A 15691-nucleotide genomic window follows, 5' to 3' on the forward strand; every position below is an offset into this window, starting at 1 on the left:
CCATTTGCGCACACATTCACACTTACGGGCAATTTAGAGTCTCCGATTCATGCATGTTTTTGGGATGTGGGAGGAAAGCGGAGTGCCCGGAGAAAAGCCACGCAGGCGCGACGGGGAGAACATGCAAACGCCACACAGGCGGGGCCGGATTTGAACCCGCAACCTCACGACTGTGAGGCAGTAAAAAGAAAAGAAAAAAAGCCAAATCAATACATTTATGAGTCGTCAACCCTGGATCTGTGGGTGAAGCATATGGCGTCCATTTTGATTTATGAATTGCCTTCGAAAAAGTCGTCCAGATTGCTCGTCAGTATGAACGTTAAATGTCTCAAAAATCAATGTTTCAAAGTTTGGTTGAAAAGTCTGCTAAAAAGGACAGTTGTTTTAGTTTGCGAGTTTCCTATGAACGGGCGCCGACGCGGGCGGCTCACTTACTTGGCGGAGGAGATGACCACAGAGTGCTGCTCCGACTTGAGGATCTTGGTGAGATGAGCTGCCACAGAATCTTCGTAAGCCGAAATGTCAAACTGGAGCCAACGTACACGCTCATTAGAATGCGAAAACGAGGACACCCGCGCCACGGCGCGCCCTACCTGCCGGCCGTCGGAGGCGTCGGGCGCGTCGGGGCGGCCGCGCTCGGGCGGGATCTTGATCTCGTAGGTCATGATGCTCCAGCGGTCCAGCATCTTGGTGCTGGCGCGCTCCAACTTCTCCAGGGTCTGCGGCAGCTGCGTGTCGTCGTCGCACGACGGGCCCCAGCCCAGCACGCGCGCCAGGTCGTTGCCCGTGCCCAGCGGCAGCACCCCCAGCTGGCACTGGGAGGAAACGCGAGCGGCTCGAGTCGGCGTCTCGTTGTGGAATTCATTGCAAACGTTTTGGCTCCTTTTTGGGAGCTAAAGCTGCTGCGAGTATTTGACACCTATCCCAAATGTTTGCAATTGCCTGCAGATGCCACAAGATGGCAACAAAACACTTGTTCACGATATTTGGATCCAAAAAAACAAAAACCTTTCATTCACTAAATCTGATCACCAGCAGATTTGACCCATTTCTCGTACAATATTTCAATATACAGTTTTTTTTTATCGTGATTGCAGATTTTTTGAAAGATAATCATGAAAAACGACGTTTGAAGGATCTTTAGACATCCTTTACTATGGGGGGCGTCTTCGGGGGGGAAGACTTTTATTTGCTATTCGCTAAAATCTCAAATTGAGCAAATAAAAGCGGAGTTTAAAACGTAATTTGGAGCGAGGCAGACGCTAATAAGTCAGGTCATCCGAGAGACAGTTTACGTGGCTCTGTAGGTGGCGCTGTTCGTGTTTGCGTTCGGCTTCCACCCTGTTTGTTTCCCGATGGCAAAATCGGAGGCGCACATTTGCAAAGTACGGCGATTCTGCGCTCACCTGCTTGTGTAGGTTGAGTTTGTCGATCTCCGACAGCACCCAGCCCACGCTGCCGTCGCCGCCGCACACCAGGATTCGGAAGTTGTCAAACTTCTGAAACAGGCGGAGACTGACCACACGTACAATGCATGCATATGATCAGAAATATCATTCCAAATTCTCTCAAAAGCGTTTCAGCGCTACTCCTGCTGGGCGTCGAGACGGTATACCGCGTACACTTACGGGTTCGTGCCGGCGTTAGGTACACCGGCACGAACAAATGACATCCGATACAAGAGACGTACGAAGCGTTCTGGTTTTGGCAGGCGCTCGAATCGGGCGCTCACCCGAGGTGCGGGCCGCCGTTGACCAGGTCGAAGACTTGCGCCGGGTTGAGCAGCTGCTTGAAGCGGCGCAGGAACTTGACTCCTTGGTTGTCCCCGCTTTTGGAGTTGACGAAGACCAGGAGGGGACTGGCGCAGGACGGGGGACAGGTGGCCTTCCAGAAGCCTGGCGGGAAAACGGCGCCACACGTTCAAACGACAGAACGCCGCAGCCGCGGTTACATCGGCGGCGTGTGCAGATTTGCTCGAGGGCGGGACAGCGCAGGTGACGGCGCGACTCGGTCCGATCGACTGTCCCGCTCGTGCGTATTTTCCATACGCTTTGGTGCAAAAACAGAACAACTTGTTTCTCTCTTGATGTTGCGTTTTGTCGTGCACTGGATAATATATCTTTTTTCCAACTTAACCGTTATTTACAAACAACTTTCCAACGGCAAACTGCCTCTTATTCCGTCGTATAAAACAGACAATATTGCCAAAAGTATTTGCTCACCTGCCTTGACACCGTGTTGAAGGTGTCCCGCCGTCTTGCAAAGTCCAGCTTTCAATTACCGCAACGCTGTCCGTCGGCGGTAGTTTGCTTTTTTGGAGACGGGAAACGAGAAGAACGCGTCCATCGGGAAACGAGTGACAGCGGCACGATGCGAGACCATTCCATTTTATTGACGGTGGAAATTCTGGGAAACAAATGTTGCTCACGGGCCCTTCTGAGAGAATCTTCTCCAAAACAGGGAAACCGAATCCACATCTTATCTGGATGCTGATTTTTTTTTTTCTTTTGTCTGCACAAAATGTCATTTTTGTCACTTTAAATTTGTTTCACAGAAAAACCACTTAAAAGGCTCAAGAGTTAGAAGTTGAATTGTAAATTCATACGTTTGTCTTTGTATTTGTTGCTGTATATATATTTTTTGCAGCACGATGTAAGAGCAGGGATCACCAACATGGCGCCCGCGGGCACCGTGCCGCCCCCGACGACCACATGGGTAGCCAGCTGGTTTGTTCTAAAAATAGCTCACCACTGATGGAAGATTTACGAAGGATTCATATTTATTTGTTTGTTTATTTATTTATACTTAAGGTGGAACATGCTTATTCTCTATTTCGTTGAAAAATAAAATAGATTGCGTTGAATGGAAATGTTTTTCTTCAAAAGAAGAGCTGCAATACTGCGGCACTTTTGCTGACGGTTGTCGTACTGTGAGAATCTGATCACCGTCCCGCCGCTCGTCACGTACGAACTTCAGTGCAGGAATTGCAAAACGTTATTGAGGGACATCGGATATGATCGCTGCACTGTTTTTTCGGCTGTTATGAAACTTTTGCTCATCATGTGCGATGACGTCATGTATTATGTGAAGACGTAACTACAGCGGACCACCGCTACTGGCGGGGGATCGGGACCGGGCCGGACTGCGAATTGCGAAGATACGCTGATGATTGACGCAAAACATTTTCAGGCTCATTTCCCCTCGCCCCCATAAAAAGGACGACAAGGAAAGATAGAAAACCCCACGGCGCCGGGCCGCCAGTATGCCGTGTATGGCTTTGTACAGTTCGTTGTATACTGTATGTATTTATTTGGAGTGGCTTTGTTTTGTGGCTGCTGTCCGCAGCCAGGTTGGCAATCTGTTCTCAATTGCCCGCACAAATAACCATTCTCAATAGACACTCGTCGGGTCGTTATATCGGGATACGACGAACGCAGGAGATGCTCGGTCGTGTTTCAAATGTCTGTCAGCGCTTTAATTGCTAAGACTGAAACGAACGCACAGAAGCCGCCGCTTGTGCTCGCCGTTTACGTTTTAGCACGTCCGTGAGACGAATCGAGTTACGACTGCGAGCGGGTGACCGCGCACGCGGCATCGACGCAAAGTGAATTGCAGGCGCAACGCAGACGCCATCCACGAGCGCGTCCACCATCCCTAATATTTTGAGTTCCACTATAATGCTGCTTTGGCATCACTTCACTCTCTTTCTCTCCAGGAAGGATGGAGGATCGGAGGTGGGGCGGAGAAAGAAGGTGGGGACAGGGGGCGGTCACGATGCCGCAGCACGTGCCGCCGTCTCCCCGCCGGCCAATTACGAGCAACCGACATCGCAGAATGTGAAGAGAGAGAGTGAGAAGGGATTCCGAGTGACTCGCCCTCTTCCAGCTTTCCACTTCTCCTCCTTCCCCTTTGAAAGGATTCCCCATCTGCCGCATCTCTGCCGTCATCGAGCGATTCGCCGATGCGACCTTTTTACACACGCACTCGTGTGTGTGTGTGTGTGTTGGACACTAATTGAATCAAACACTTACGAGGTGGTAATTCCAAGTGAGTTTAACGCAAGCTCTCTTTTGGATATACGCACACACACGCGTGTGTTGAGACACACACATATTGTACGGGCGTGACGCTCACTGCGCGCAGTGAAGCGCTTCGCCCTCTCCCGAATCCATTTGAGCTTGTCAGCTTGTGGGCGCACGTCTATTTTGAGCCTCGCCTCGATGCCAGCGAGGGTAACTTTAAGCTGCGAAACACAAAAGTTGAAACAAAGTCAAACGGGGAAAACCGTTTGCGACCCGAAGGCCGTCTTGCAACTGCAACGTTGCTCCGATGACGAACGAACCCTCCGCAATCACTCGTTTTGGAGCGTTAACGTACACAAAGGTTGTTTTTTTTCACTTTGATCGAGCGGCGCCACATTCCGCTTTCGCAGGGAAGCCGTGTCGTCGGTCGTCGGCCGCTTCGCTTCCGAGGGAAGTTTGATTTCGATTTTCCTTTTTTGCTCATTTCAACCCGTCTGACTTAAGGATGAAAATATTTACAGTTTACTAATAAACAATAAGACTTCAAATGCTAGTATTAGCGTTTGAAGTTGTAATTATGGCCAAGACAACAACAGCTAATAGCGATAGCATCGGAAGCTAACGGAATGAAAGCGTGTCGATCTCCAAAATCCGGACGGGCGGCTGGTGCGCAAACAGGTGGAGTATATTTTAATAGTAACACAATCAGAGTTCCTTTGCACAGGTCAAAGGGTGGGAGACCTGTATTCACTCCAACTATCTTTTCTTCGTACGTCTAAATCCGAGGGCATCCTTAAATCAGTTATATGGATAGCGGGATTTCCGGCTCGCCCTCGACCGAAACCTGACTGGTATTTACAAGCGGGGTCAGGTCATCGGAGAGGACTGGTTTTCATTATCGCAACCGAGGGCCCCGGGGAGGGGGGAATTTGACAGAGTAAAGACACACCCGCAGGGGAGTGCGAGTCCAAATATGGTCATGAGGAACGGCCCTCTCACGGGTGCCCCAAGGAGGGGCTAATTCCACGCCCAGAGAATGAAACCTTGACAAACCCAGATCCCGGGGTGTTTCGGCCACGTAGCAGCCGCTACGACACTAAGGCTCGGTCAATAAATCGAATTAGCCCAAACGCCAAGTGTCTCGAAGTCTTCATTCACCCCTTGCCAGACGGAAGTCGGAGTTCTCCCGGGAGACAAACGACTCGGAAGCGCAGGTGCAAGAAATTAACCACACAGGTCAGAACAGAAGTGAGCGGACGCACTTTTGGTTGCGCGGGTTGGCGCCGAGCAGCCTCGTGCATCTTATCGTGATAATATTCGCTGCTTTGACTTCGGATAGCAACAGCGTGTGGACTTTTCGCCTACAATCACGTCAGACCAATGTGTGCGTGCGTGCGTGCGCGCGCGTGCGTGCGTGTCGCCCACCATCCGAGTCGATGCTGTTGAGGGCCGTCGGAGGGATGATGGAGACTTTGCACTGACCTAGAGGACACTTGCGAGAGTACACGTCCATGCAGGCTGTGTGCACCTGCAAACACACACACACACACACACACTTGACATTAGAAAAAGCTTGTCTTGTTCTGATATTGTATGTGCACTATAACAAGAATATGTGTGGAGGAGGGAAGTGAAGAGCTGGCGTTTCTCAGGTGTTGTTGTTTTTTTGCACGTCTTACCATGGCTTTGCACCAGAGGCAGCGCCAGTCCTGCAGCCGCAACACACTGCCGCACGTCTTGTCGCACACGGCGCACTTGGCGCTGACGGGCAGGTTGCCCTCCAGCCACTGGTGAGGCATCGCGATCTGTCGGTCACACACGAACACGTTTTACGACTCAACATTATGATGCGGTCAGCTTCTTTGAATGAACGACGACACTGTCGTCTTGTTTTGCTTTCACGATGATCAGCGGACTTCATCCGACAGGCGCGCACACCCACCCCGTCCTCGTCCTCGATGATGTCCTTGCCGATGGAGGCCAGCGTGGTCCATTTGCAGTTGTTAGTGGCTCTAACGGCGCAGCGTTTGTGGGCCTTGAACTTACAGACTGAAAAGTGCAACCACAAAAAAGCTCACTCACAATTGAAGAATTCACTAACAAATCTGCGCACCGTCGATAGCGTTTTCACTTTCAGTATAGTTTACGTTTAAATTTTTTACATACAACGGTATATTACATGTACATTGATTGAGCTGACCCCTGGTCAATGAGGATTCAAGATAATAAGAAGCCAGGAGGGAGAAACCAATAAATGGGGGGGCGGACACTCACAGACCCCCTCATTAGGTACACATGCAAAATGAAAACTGGATGCAAAATGACACCTGTGCAATGGATTGAATGAAGAATATGTTTTTTGCTGTGGTTGTACTGCACTGTGTCACATTTCAGCAGCCACACAGCATTACACGGGGCTCCAAACCTTTTGAAATTATTTTTTTCAACGGCTTGAGGACAATTTTGCACGGCTGAATCTGTTTCTCTTGTCCAGGTGAGGTTTAGACACCAAGTGGTTCACAGTTTATTGATCAAACGTTACAAACGTTGCTAACACTGCAAAAACACAAGAACATTTCTCTTATTTCTAGTCAAAAATACAGTCATTCAAATAAGGCACATCAAGTAAAAAGCCATTTGTTTTTTGTTTCAAGCTCATTTTTACTTAGCTTGAAACCGAAAGTGCAATTACTTTCTTATTTGAAGTGTTCGTCAGATTAGTTTCGGGACTTTCAAGACAAATATTCTTGGTAGGCTTTTGCGTTTTTGCAGTGTACTCTAAATTGAATTGTGGAAATTGATAAAAGTAAGCACCTGTAAATTGAATATAATTTCATCATTGTTCAAAATTCAGAGCATGAACCTCCATGTATTTGAACCTGGAAAGCGAAAACATGTCAAATCAGCTCCAAAACCTTTGTTGTTGACCAATGCTATTCATATCAAACAGTTTTGATCACTCAAGTGAGATGCAGTTAAGCAAGAAATACAGAAAAACGTGTGCATGAAGACAATGAGCAACACAATTAATTATTACACTACTCATGAAACATTAATATTCATAGTATCATGTTTCATCAACATTTCCCATGCAGACAATTATGAATGGAACACTGAACCCCTAACACACACACACACACACACACACACATGCTTGTCCTTGAACGACGCGTAGACGCAAGTAAAAGACGCTGTGTTGCGCTACCTGGATGCTGCTATCACTACACTATCGATTAACACGAAACATAACTGTAAATGTCAAATGAAAAAAAGGACACCACTTATGGCGTATCCGTGGTGCCCCTTTTTTTTGTAGGGATGCACGATAATCCATGCACCCGTCCATTCTCTGAGCTCCTTATCCTCACAAGGGTCGCCTATCCCGGCCATCATCGGGCGAGAGGCGAACCGGTTGCCAGCCAATCGCAGGGCACACAGAAACAAACAACCGTTGGCACTCACATTCACACCTACGGGCCATTTTAGAGTCTTCAATTAACTTACCACGCATGTTTTTGGGATGTGGGAGGAAAGCGGAGTGCCCGGAGAAAACTCACGCAGGCGCGGGGAGAACATCATGCAAACTCCCCACGGGCGAGGCCGGGAATTGAACCCCGGTCCTCAGAACTGTGAGGCAGACGCTCAAACCAGTTGGTCACCGACAAAAAACAGTTATCGCGCAGCCCTACTTTTTCCTTTTCAGTTGTTGTACTGTATCTCCTGAGTAACAGTTGTACTCAGGAGATACAGTAAAAGGTGCCCAGAAAAAGTATCGAGATGACCTTTGACCCAAAATTGAGCAAGCATTTTGAAAGACAAGCCCTGATAGCTGCCTCTCCTTCTTCTGGATAGCGAAGATGACCGGAGCAACAACAGCGGGCGGTTTCATTTCAGTATTGCTTCAATAGCCAGGAACAATACTCGTGCATTTGTTCACTTCGAAGCGACTGCTTGCAGATTTGCGACTGATTTAACAAACTACAATACAGACCAGTGGCGGTCCTGAACCGAACGGCGCCCTGTGCGATGCCCCTAGATTGGGGGGGTTGCCGCCTGAAAAAATAACTTGCCCAAATCTAGGCAAATCATGACGCAACCCCCGGCCGATCGTCAACGGAGGGGGGCTTCAGCCACCCTATGATGTTCTTAAGCCCCCCTGAATAAATAGCTTGTTTTTTTGATTGTTATTCTTGTTCTTTTTTTTTTTTTTTTTTTTTAAGTACCAACGAAACAGGGTCGATTCAAAGCAGCGTGATCATTTCGTCACATATGATCTCTGCGACGTCAAAAGTACGTTATTGTGTTGTGAGCCAGTCATGTCAGTAGCCTCTAACCTGAGCAGTTATTATTAATTCGATGTGTTTCGACGTATCTTGACGGGAAAGAATTCGTAGGTCTTGCACTCGTGTCGATGGAAAAAGACACTTGACTTCTCTGAGTCGCAACAAAGTATTTGCCACCCTCAATAACAAACTGCACCCTTCGACGCGCCCACCCACCAAGTCGTTGGCCATTGCATTGTTCACGCCTCAAAGCCAAATTTGTCTCTGTCTATCTTTTGTTCATTGAAAATCATCAGTTTTTGCTGACCTTGTGAGAACTCAGTGGCCTTTTTTGCAGACAGTTTTGCATATACTGAAACAATGTGTACATATTTGTTTTTTGTGGTGAATGCTAGAAACATACTTCCTGTGTTTGTGTACTGTATTCAAAACAGACTGAAATAACACAACCAATCTAAACTTTCACCCAGTGTTGTATTGTTGTTTTCAAATCTGTCCAAAAATCTTCAAACGCAATTTCTTTCTTTCTTCTTCAATTTCTTCATTAGCTGTTTGCGAAATGCTCAATTCGCTGACATCCTGTGCCTCTCCTGGGGGCTAAGCCCCCACTAGCCATAAAACCTGGCGACGCCCCTGACAAGATTCAATTCCAAAAGTCCTTCCTCCCGTGCCTACGTGGCGGCCATGTTGAATGTGGTGCATTGCCGTGGCGGCCACGGTGACGATGGCTCTATCTGTTTTCTACTGTGCATAGAACGCTGCGCACACAGAGAGAGCGCCGTGGCGGCGGTGTTGCACAAGTGTCTGGAGTCTGGAACACGCTATTTGATCTCGTTCACCCATTTGATCTCGTCTGTGGCAACAGATTTGGAACGAGGAAGCGCACTAATTCCCCGCGGCTCACAAAAGCGACCGGCCTACGAGGAGTCCTGTACGTCAACGTGCTGAATCTGGATAAAATGTGAAACTTTCAAACCTTTTCAAGCTATTCTGATATTTATTTGCAATATCTTTGTACTGTGCTGGGCATTTTAGATCACAGAAAAATGTACAAAACAATACTTTTGCAAATATGGCCACAAAAATCGGCTATATGGGATTAAAACAACTGGAACGCAGTTGGCTCTGTGAAACGTTGTGCTAATTTCAAAAGAAACATTTCTTTTAGGAAATAACAGGAATGAAATCGTTGCCGTCATACAACTGTCTCACAGAACAATTTTAGAGTTTGGCATACGTCTATGTACAGCGTTCCCCGCTGTTCGTGAAGGAAAGTGATATTGGGGGAAAACTTGACGTATAGAAATGTATTGTAAAATGTATGCAATTTATGTGCAATTGATTTTACCGCTCAGAACGAGTAGACAGAATCTTTCCTACGTCAATAAAGTTTCGGGTACGACGGTTATCATGAGACTTTTTCTATTTGTCATCACCGGTACTTTTTGGTGGCGGCGTCACGGAAAATGTCAAAACTCTTTCAATTGAATCCTTTGGATGTGACAGGAAATCTGCGGACATCTCATGATGAAAGCTTTCACGCCAAAGTGTACAGAGCAAAATATTACAACAAGCTCGCAGCTTGATGCAGTGCACTTGTATACCATCCCGAACTGCAAACCCAATCAACACGACAACGTTCACTAACTTGCAATGCTGAGCAAATGAAGAAACTCCTATGCTAGTGATTGTGCACGTGTACCGAATGAAGTGTCAGGTTGGTATTGTCCACATAAACCTTTTGTCAGGCCATCGCCATTAAACTGCGTGTGCGCGTGTTGGTACGCGTTTACGTACCTTCGCAGGAGAGGCCGTGAGACGTGACCCCCGACAAGCTATCTTTGCAGACGTTGCAAAAGGTGGGTCGTGCGTGCGAGCAGGCGTACCAGTTGTGCATCCCTGAGAAATGTTCCACATTAAACTGAGCCGTCTGGCAAAGGAGAGGTTACAATAGGTTGGCGGCACCGGGATAGCGGGTACAAACAAACACAAGGCAAGCACAGTACACATCATTGTCCTGGCCGTTCGAGGTCGACGACGGGCATCCGTGGGAAATTAACTCATCGTTAAGAATTTGCTATTTGGCGTCTTGAAGTAACTCAGGAATTGTGGATTTCATGACACGCTCCGAAGCAGCAGAGATGCTGTTGATTCAATCGCAACTACATTGCTGTGTAAAATAAAAGGACACGAAGTCAGCTGCTCAAAATCGTATCGCTACATTCTAATGATTCAGTCAAAGAATACATACGGAATTGTGGCAAAACTGTGGCTTTTGAAAATAAAGTGATGAGGAGCTAAAACGATTACGTATATATATATATATATATATATATATATATATCCATCCATCCATCCATTTTCTGAGCCGCTTTTCCTCACGCGGGTCGCGGGCATGCCGGAGCCTATCCCAGCTGTCATCGGGCAGGAGGCGGGGTACACCCTGAACCGGTTGCCGGCCAATCGCAGGGCACATACAAACAAACAACCATTCGCACTCACATGCACACCTACGGGCAATTTAGAGTTGTCAATGAACCTACCACGCATGTCTTTGGGATGTGGGAGGAAACCGGAGTGCCCGGAGAAAAGCCACGCAGGCACGGGGAGAACATGCAAACTCCACACTGGCGGGGCCGGGGATTGAACCCCGGTCCTCAGAACTGTGAGGCAGACGCTCTAACCGGTCGTCCACCGTGCCGCTCTATAAATTCATAGATTGTAAAAACGACAAACTGACAATTCACTGCAAATCTCCCCAACGCCATGGAATGTATGAAATTGCTCATCCTGGTCCCAAAAAAGAGTTTGGAGGAAATGTTCCATCATCGGTGGATGAGTGTTCCTAAGCTAGTCAACGATTCAACAAAATGGGCACGTGTTTGGCAAAAGCGGCCCCTGATGAGCAGCGAACGTGGGCGCGTGCAATCCAATTTTGTTCACGCTCGAAACTTGCGTCGCCGCACACGGGCGCAATCCACCGCTGCGGACGTCTGCTTGAGCGCGTGCGCTGCCGTGGCGCGCGTACGCATGTGTGTACCCCCTGTGCGAGCTCTGGGGGTGCAGCTGCATTGCGGTGCAGAAAACAGAGTGGGGGGTGGGGGGCTTATATAAGAGTTCCCTCCGAAATCGGAGGCGCGTCGGCATGCGACGCTGCATTCCGGCACTGTCGACACGTTTATTATTTAAAGTCGAGAAAGGGCCCCGCAACAACATTGAAGATGAAAAGTTCTTGTGAGTTGTCCAAGATGTCTTATTATAGTCAACACGTGCGTTTACATCTTTGCCCCCCCCCGCCCTCCCCTCACGTATCACTACAAGATCGGACTGTACCCATCACATCGAGTCTCCCTTTTGTCAAAGCCCCGTCGACAGCCTAAATTAAAACATGTTCTTACCTCGTAATGCTCTCTGGACTGGACGGACTTGAGCGAGCTGATCCAGTCCTCCATCTCTTTGCGGTTCTCAGCACAGAGGATGAGCCTACGGAAAGGGGTGATCACCTGGAAGGGAGGAAGAGGAGGAGGACGATGAGGAGGAGCAGACGGACGCTTCCCGCTCCGCCGCTGCGACTGAGAGCGGCGAGCGTTCGTCTCCGTCTTGAAGGCAGAAAAAGATGAGGCGGCCCCGCCTCCCTCTAAGCAGCCCACCTGACTCAACATCTCTCTCGCTCCCTCATTAATGCTTGCTCGCTCATCCCTTAAGACCCTTCCCAGTTCCCTCTTAGCGCTTCACGCTGCTCGAAGGCTCACAGGTTCCAGCCACCCCACACGTGTTTCCAGTCTCCGCTACGCAGCCTCTCAGCTCTCCGTCGCTTATTCATGCGCTCCCTCATCCCGTCGCACTCATCTTCTCACTCTGTCTTGATAAAACCAAAACATTTGCACAAACGTACAAAACAAAGATGCCAGCGAGAAACTAAAGTAGTCCAAAAGACGACTAATAAACACAAAGCTTCACGGGAAATTCATACAGTAGTTGTGCACGATCACGTCTTTCCGACATTTCCTGGAGTTTCTCCTACATTCAATTAGTCATAGTTACACTCCAAAGTGTAACTAGTTCATCAACATACCCCTCTACATTTCTTAGAATGAAAGAAGGACGTACTATTTTGTTTCATTTATCCAAAGTGTTATTGTGAACAGACAAAACAAGAATGCTGCCCCGTTCGCCATGTCAAAGAGACCAGGATCCAAATGTGTTTGCAGAAGAGCGCGACGAGGCCCACCGGCCGGGTCAGGATGTTTTTCATGCGTTCCAGTTCAAAGGTGGACGAAAGCGGCATTGAGTCCTTGCTTGCTCTGACTCGTGTGGAAGTTGCCTAACTCGGGCCTTTTTTTACCTTTACCTTTTGACCATAAATGTCATAACTCGTCTCAAAACGGAAGGAAATACCATTTCGCCTATGTTGACGACACGTCTCAAGTATTCAAGCGCTTAACACGCAAGTAGACTTCAAAAGGAAGAAATCTAAGAAATCACCAAACAAACCCTTTATTCGACATTTTGGTTGAAGTTGGCTACAATGTAACCGGACAGCTTTGACATTTTCTGGTGAAAGCACAACTGGGGTGTTGCTGCGCTACCTAGTGGCTCAGTTGGCAAACTACACTTTCTTTAACACTTGACGACTCCCTCCATCAATTCTCAACAGCGCTTCTCCCGGGTTCTCGGGTTCGCGGGGCGCCGGAGCCTACCCCGGCCGACTTCGGGCGAAAGGCGGACTACGCCCTGAAGCGGTCGCCAGTCGGTCGCGGGGCACATACAGACACGAACAACCGATCGCGCTCGCATTCACGCCGTCGCCGAGTGGGAAGAGAACCCGTGCCGCCTGCACCCAAGTCAGGCCGATGCACCGCCGCACCTGATGACCACTCTAAAGGAGGAGATTGAGTTTGGGGTCCCTGCGGAACGTGAACACACCGCTTGGATTTTGAACGCTGTCTCGCTCCGTCCTTCAACGACCAGCTAGACCTAGGTTCAAGACCCCGACCGGACCATCCGCCGACATCCCCCGGACTCACGGCTGCGGTGTCCTTGAGCGAGACGCCGATACCCCGAAATGCTCCCAGGGCGCTTCGGCTGCTCCGGTGCGTTCCACTAACGTGTGTATGTGTTCACTGTGATGGGTTAAAAGCAGAGAACAAATGTTGTGTGCATGCATGCATGTTCATGACAATAAAAGGTGATTCTTCTTCTTCTTCTATATTATAATTTGCAGCCTTCTGTTAATGGCAAGGGCTTAAAAAAGGAACACTATTGATTTTGAATGTCACCCAATACAGGCCAACTCCAGATGCCGTTTAATCACCGTTTGCCAACCGTGCTCCAACCGAATGTGCCCGATTCGGTGTTGATGAATAGAAAGAGAAGCCCCTCATGAATTACCATCATCATGGCTGCAATCTGTCCCAGGAGTCCGAATCAATATCCGCTTACATCGGAAAACAACCTGTGTGTGCGCTTTTGTGTGTGTGTGTGTGTGTGCGCGCGCGCCGCGTTTGTGTGTGATCATTTCCCTTTAATTGCCCCCCCCCCCCCCCAGGGCGGCACGGTGGCCGACCGGTTAGAGCGTCAGCCTCACAGTTCTGAGGACCCGGGTTCAATCCCCGTCCCCGCCTGTGTGGAGTTTGCGTGTTCTCCCCGCGCCTGCGTGGCTTTTCTCCGGGCACTGCGGTTTCCTCCCGCATCCCAAAAACATGCATGAATTGGAGACTCTGAATTGCCCGAATGTGAGTGCGGATGGTTGTTAGTTTGTATGTGCCCTGCGATTGGCTGGAGACCAGTTCGGGGTGTACCCCGCCTCCTGCCCGATGATGGCCGGGATAGGCTCCGGCACGCCCGCGACCCGCGTGAGGAGAAGCGGCTCAGAAAATGGATGGATGGACGGATGGACGGATGCCCTCCAGGTTAACCATGTTAGCTTTTCCCCGGTTTATTGTGTAAGTGGAGAAGAAGTGTCTGCGTTGCTTTGCTTGTATGGCAGCCCAGCAAACAGTTGGAATATTTCTCGGATCTGGTGGAAACGTTAAGAACATTTCCCGTCGGACTGTCGATGAAACGCTTGGGGTTTTATCGTCCGTCATCTGTCGCCAAAAAATCAACTCAACTTTGGTTCAATTCGGAACCCTCCACACGTTTGTTTGTGTACTTCACTGGAGTTTCCTATTTTTCCAAATTTTCAAGTGTCGATCAGTGACTAGTTAGCCTGTTGCCTTTTAACAATTGATCTCGCGTGGTTACTTGCTTGTGGTTATGTTGCTGACAGTCACTGTTTGGACAAAAGCAGGGCGGTGAAACAAAGTAACAATCAATCAGACATAATTTGTAGTGGAGTTCCTCAGGGAAATGCAGTCCATTTCTTTTTTTGTCAAAGTTGAATCTGAATCTTCTTTGAAACAAGAATATCGAGTGAAACGTTGATCTGGCTTTTTGGTCCTCGTAAACATGAAGTATTGTTGTCAATAAACTGTATTTGAAAGTGATAAAACAAACTTTATTATGGACGTACTGAAGTGGGAATCTTGCATTAGACTTACCTCCTAAAATTACATGGAAAAACTTCCTGTAAATAAAACAAAGTCTGTGTTTTTGGTAAGATCATTTTGGGGAGCGTAGTTAAAGTGTACTTTGGATATGGATTCATGATTTTCTATGAGGAGGGTTTAACACAATTTACAGTGGCGTACCTCAGGGAAAATATTTTAATTCCCTTTATTTTCTGCAAATGTTGAACCTGCCTCTTCCCTGTAGTAAGAGCATCAAATATAAATTGCTAAACAACGGTGATACATACTAGTGACTAACACCGCCACAAATGCTCTACTGGATCAGTGAACAAAAATTCACACACACTCCAAAATCTAAAATCTACTGTAGCTGCGAAAGGGGGACACGCTGGACATTTTCCTCACGTTTTACTTCCTGTCCCAATGCTTTTGTGCACATTGTGCGCCGTTGTGATGCTCGCTGTCAAGCAAAGGCATGTGCTATGTCACCGAAAGTGCGCGTGCCCTCTGTTCCCTGCTGGTGTCGGGTTTAAGTGCCGGTGATTGGTTGCCGAGGGAAACAAGAACAGCCGTTTCCCAAATTGGCTGCAGGCATCCCTCAAACGTGGAGAATCTCCCTTGATGACTGACCTTCACAACTGTATATGTGTGTGTGCGCGCGCGCGTTTGTGCGTGTGTGTGTGTGAGAATGCGATGAGGAGCCTCATTAATATCGAGGGCGAGGAACTGCACAGCGCTGCCGCACGTGCACAAGCCTCGAGGTGCAATTAAGTGGTTTTGAGAGCGCGACGGGAGCAGATGTGGAGCCGATCAATGATCGGCTCCACATAAGACATTTATTCCGCGTATATTTGAATCCAAAAGCTAGTTTATT

The 15691-nt window shown here is 48.4% G+C and overlaps 1 protein-coding gene across 6 annotated transcripts in view; it reads right to left on the reverse strand.

Annotated features, from left to right (window-relative positions):
- dgkh (diacylglycerol kinase, eta) overlaps positions 1 to 15691 on the reverse strand; it is a 58577-nt gene that overhangs the window by 19226 nt on the left and 23660 nt on the right. For 3 of the 6 annotated variants that reach the window (XM_061691244.1, XM_061691246.1, XM_061691243.1), the window contains exons 5-12: positions 11704 to 11808; positions 10103 to 10235; positions 5965 to 6071; positions 5702 to 5827; positions 5448 to 5550; positions 1733 to 1895; positions 1407 to 1515; positions 436 to 815 (exon numbers count right to left, since the gene is read on the reverse strand). In XM_061691244.1, the coding sequence (XP_061547228.1) occupies positions 436 to 815; positions 1407 to 1515; positions 1733 to 1895; positions 5448 to 5550; positions 5702 to 5827; positions 5965 to 6071; positions 10103 to 10235; positions 11704 to 11808 (1226 nt within the window). Of the gene's footprint in view, positions 1 to 435; positions 816 to 1406; positions 1516 to 1732; positions 1896 to 5447; positions 5551 to 5701; positions 5828 to 5964; positions 6072 to 10102; positions 10236 to 11703; positions 11809 to 15691 lie in introns of those variants that run through there. The other 3 variants (XM_061691248.1, XM_061691245.1, XM_061691247.1) reach the window with 2 other exon arrangements.

This window comes from Phycodurus eques, chromosome 12 (genome assembly GCF_024500275.1).
Source record: "Phycodurus eques isolate BA_2022a chromosome 12, UOR_Pequ_1.1, whole genome shotgun sequence".
NCBI lineage: Eukaryota > Metazoa > Chordata > Actinopteri > Syngnathiformes > Syngnathidae > Phycodurus > Phycodurus eques.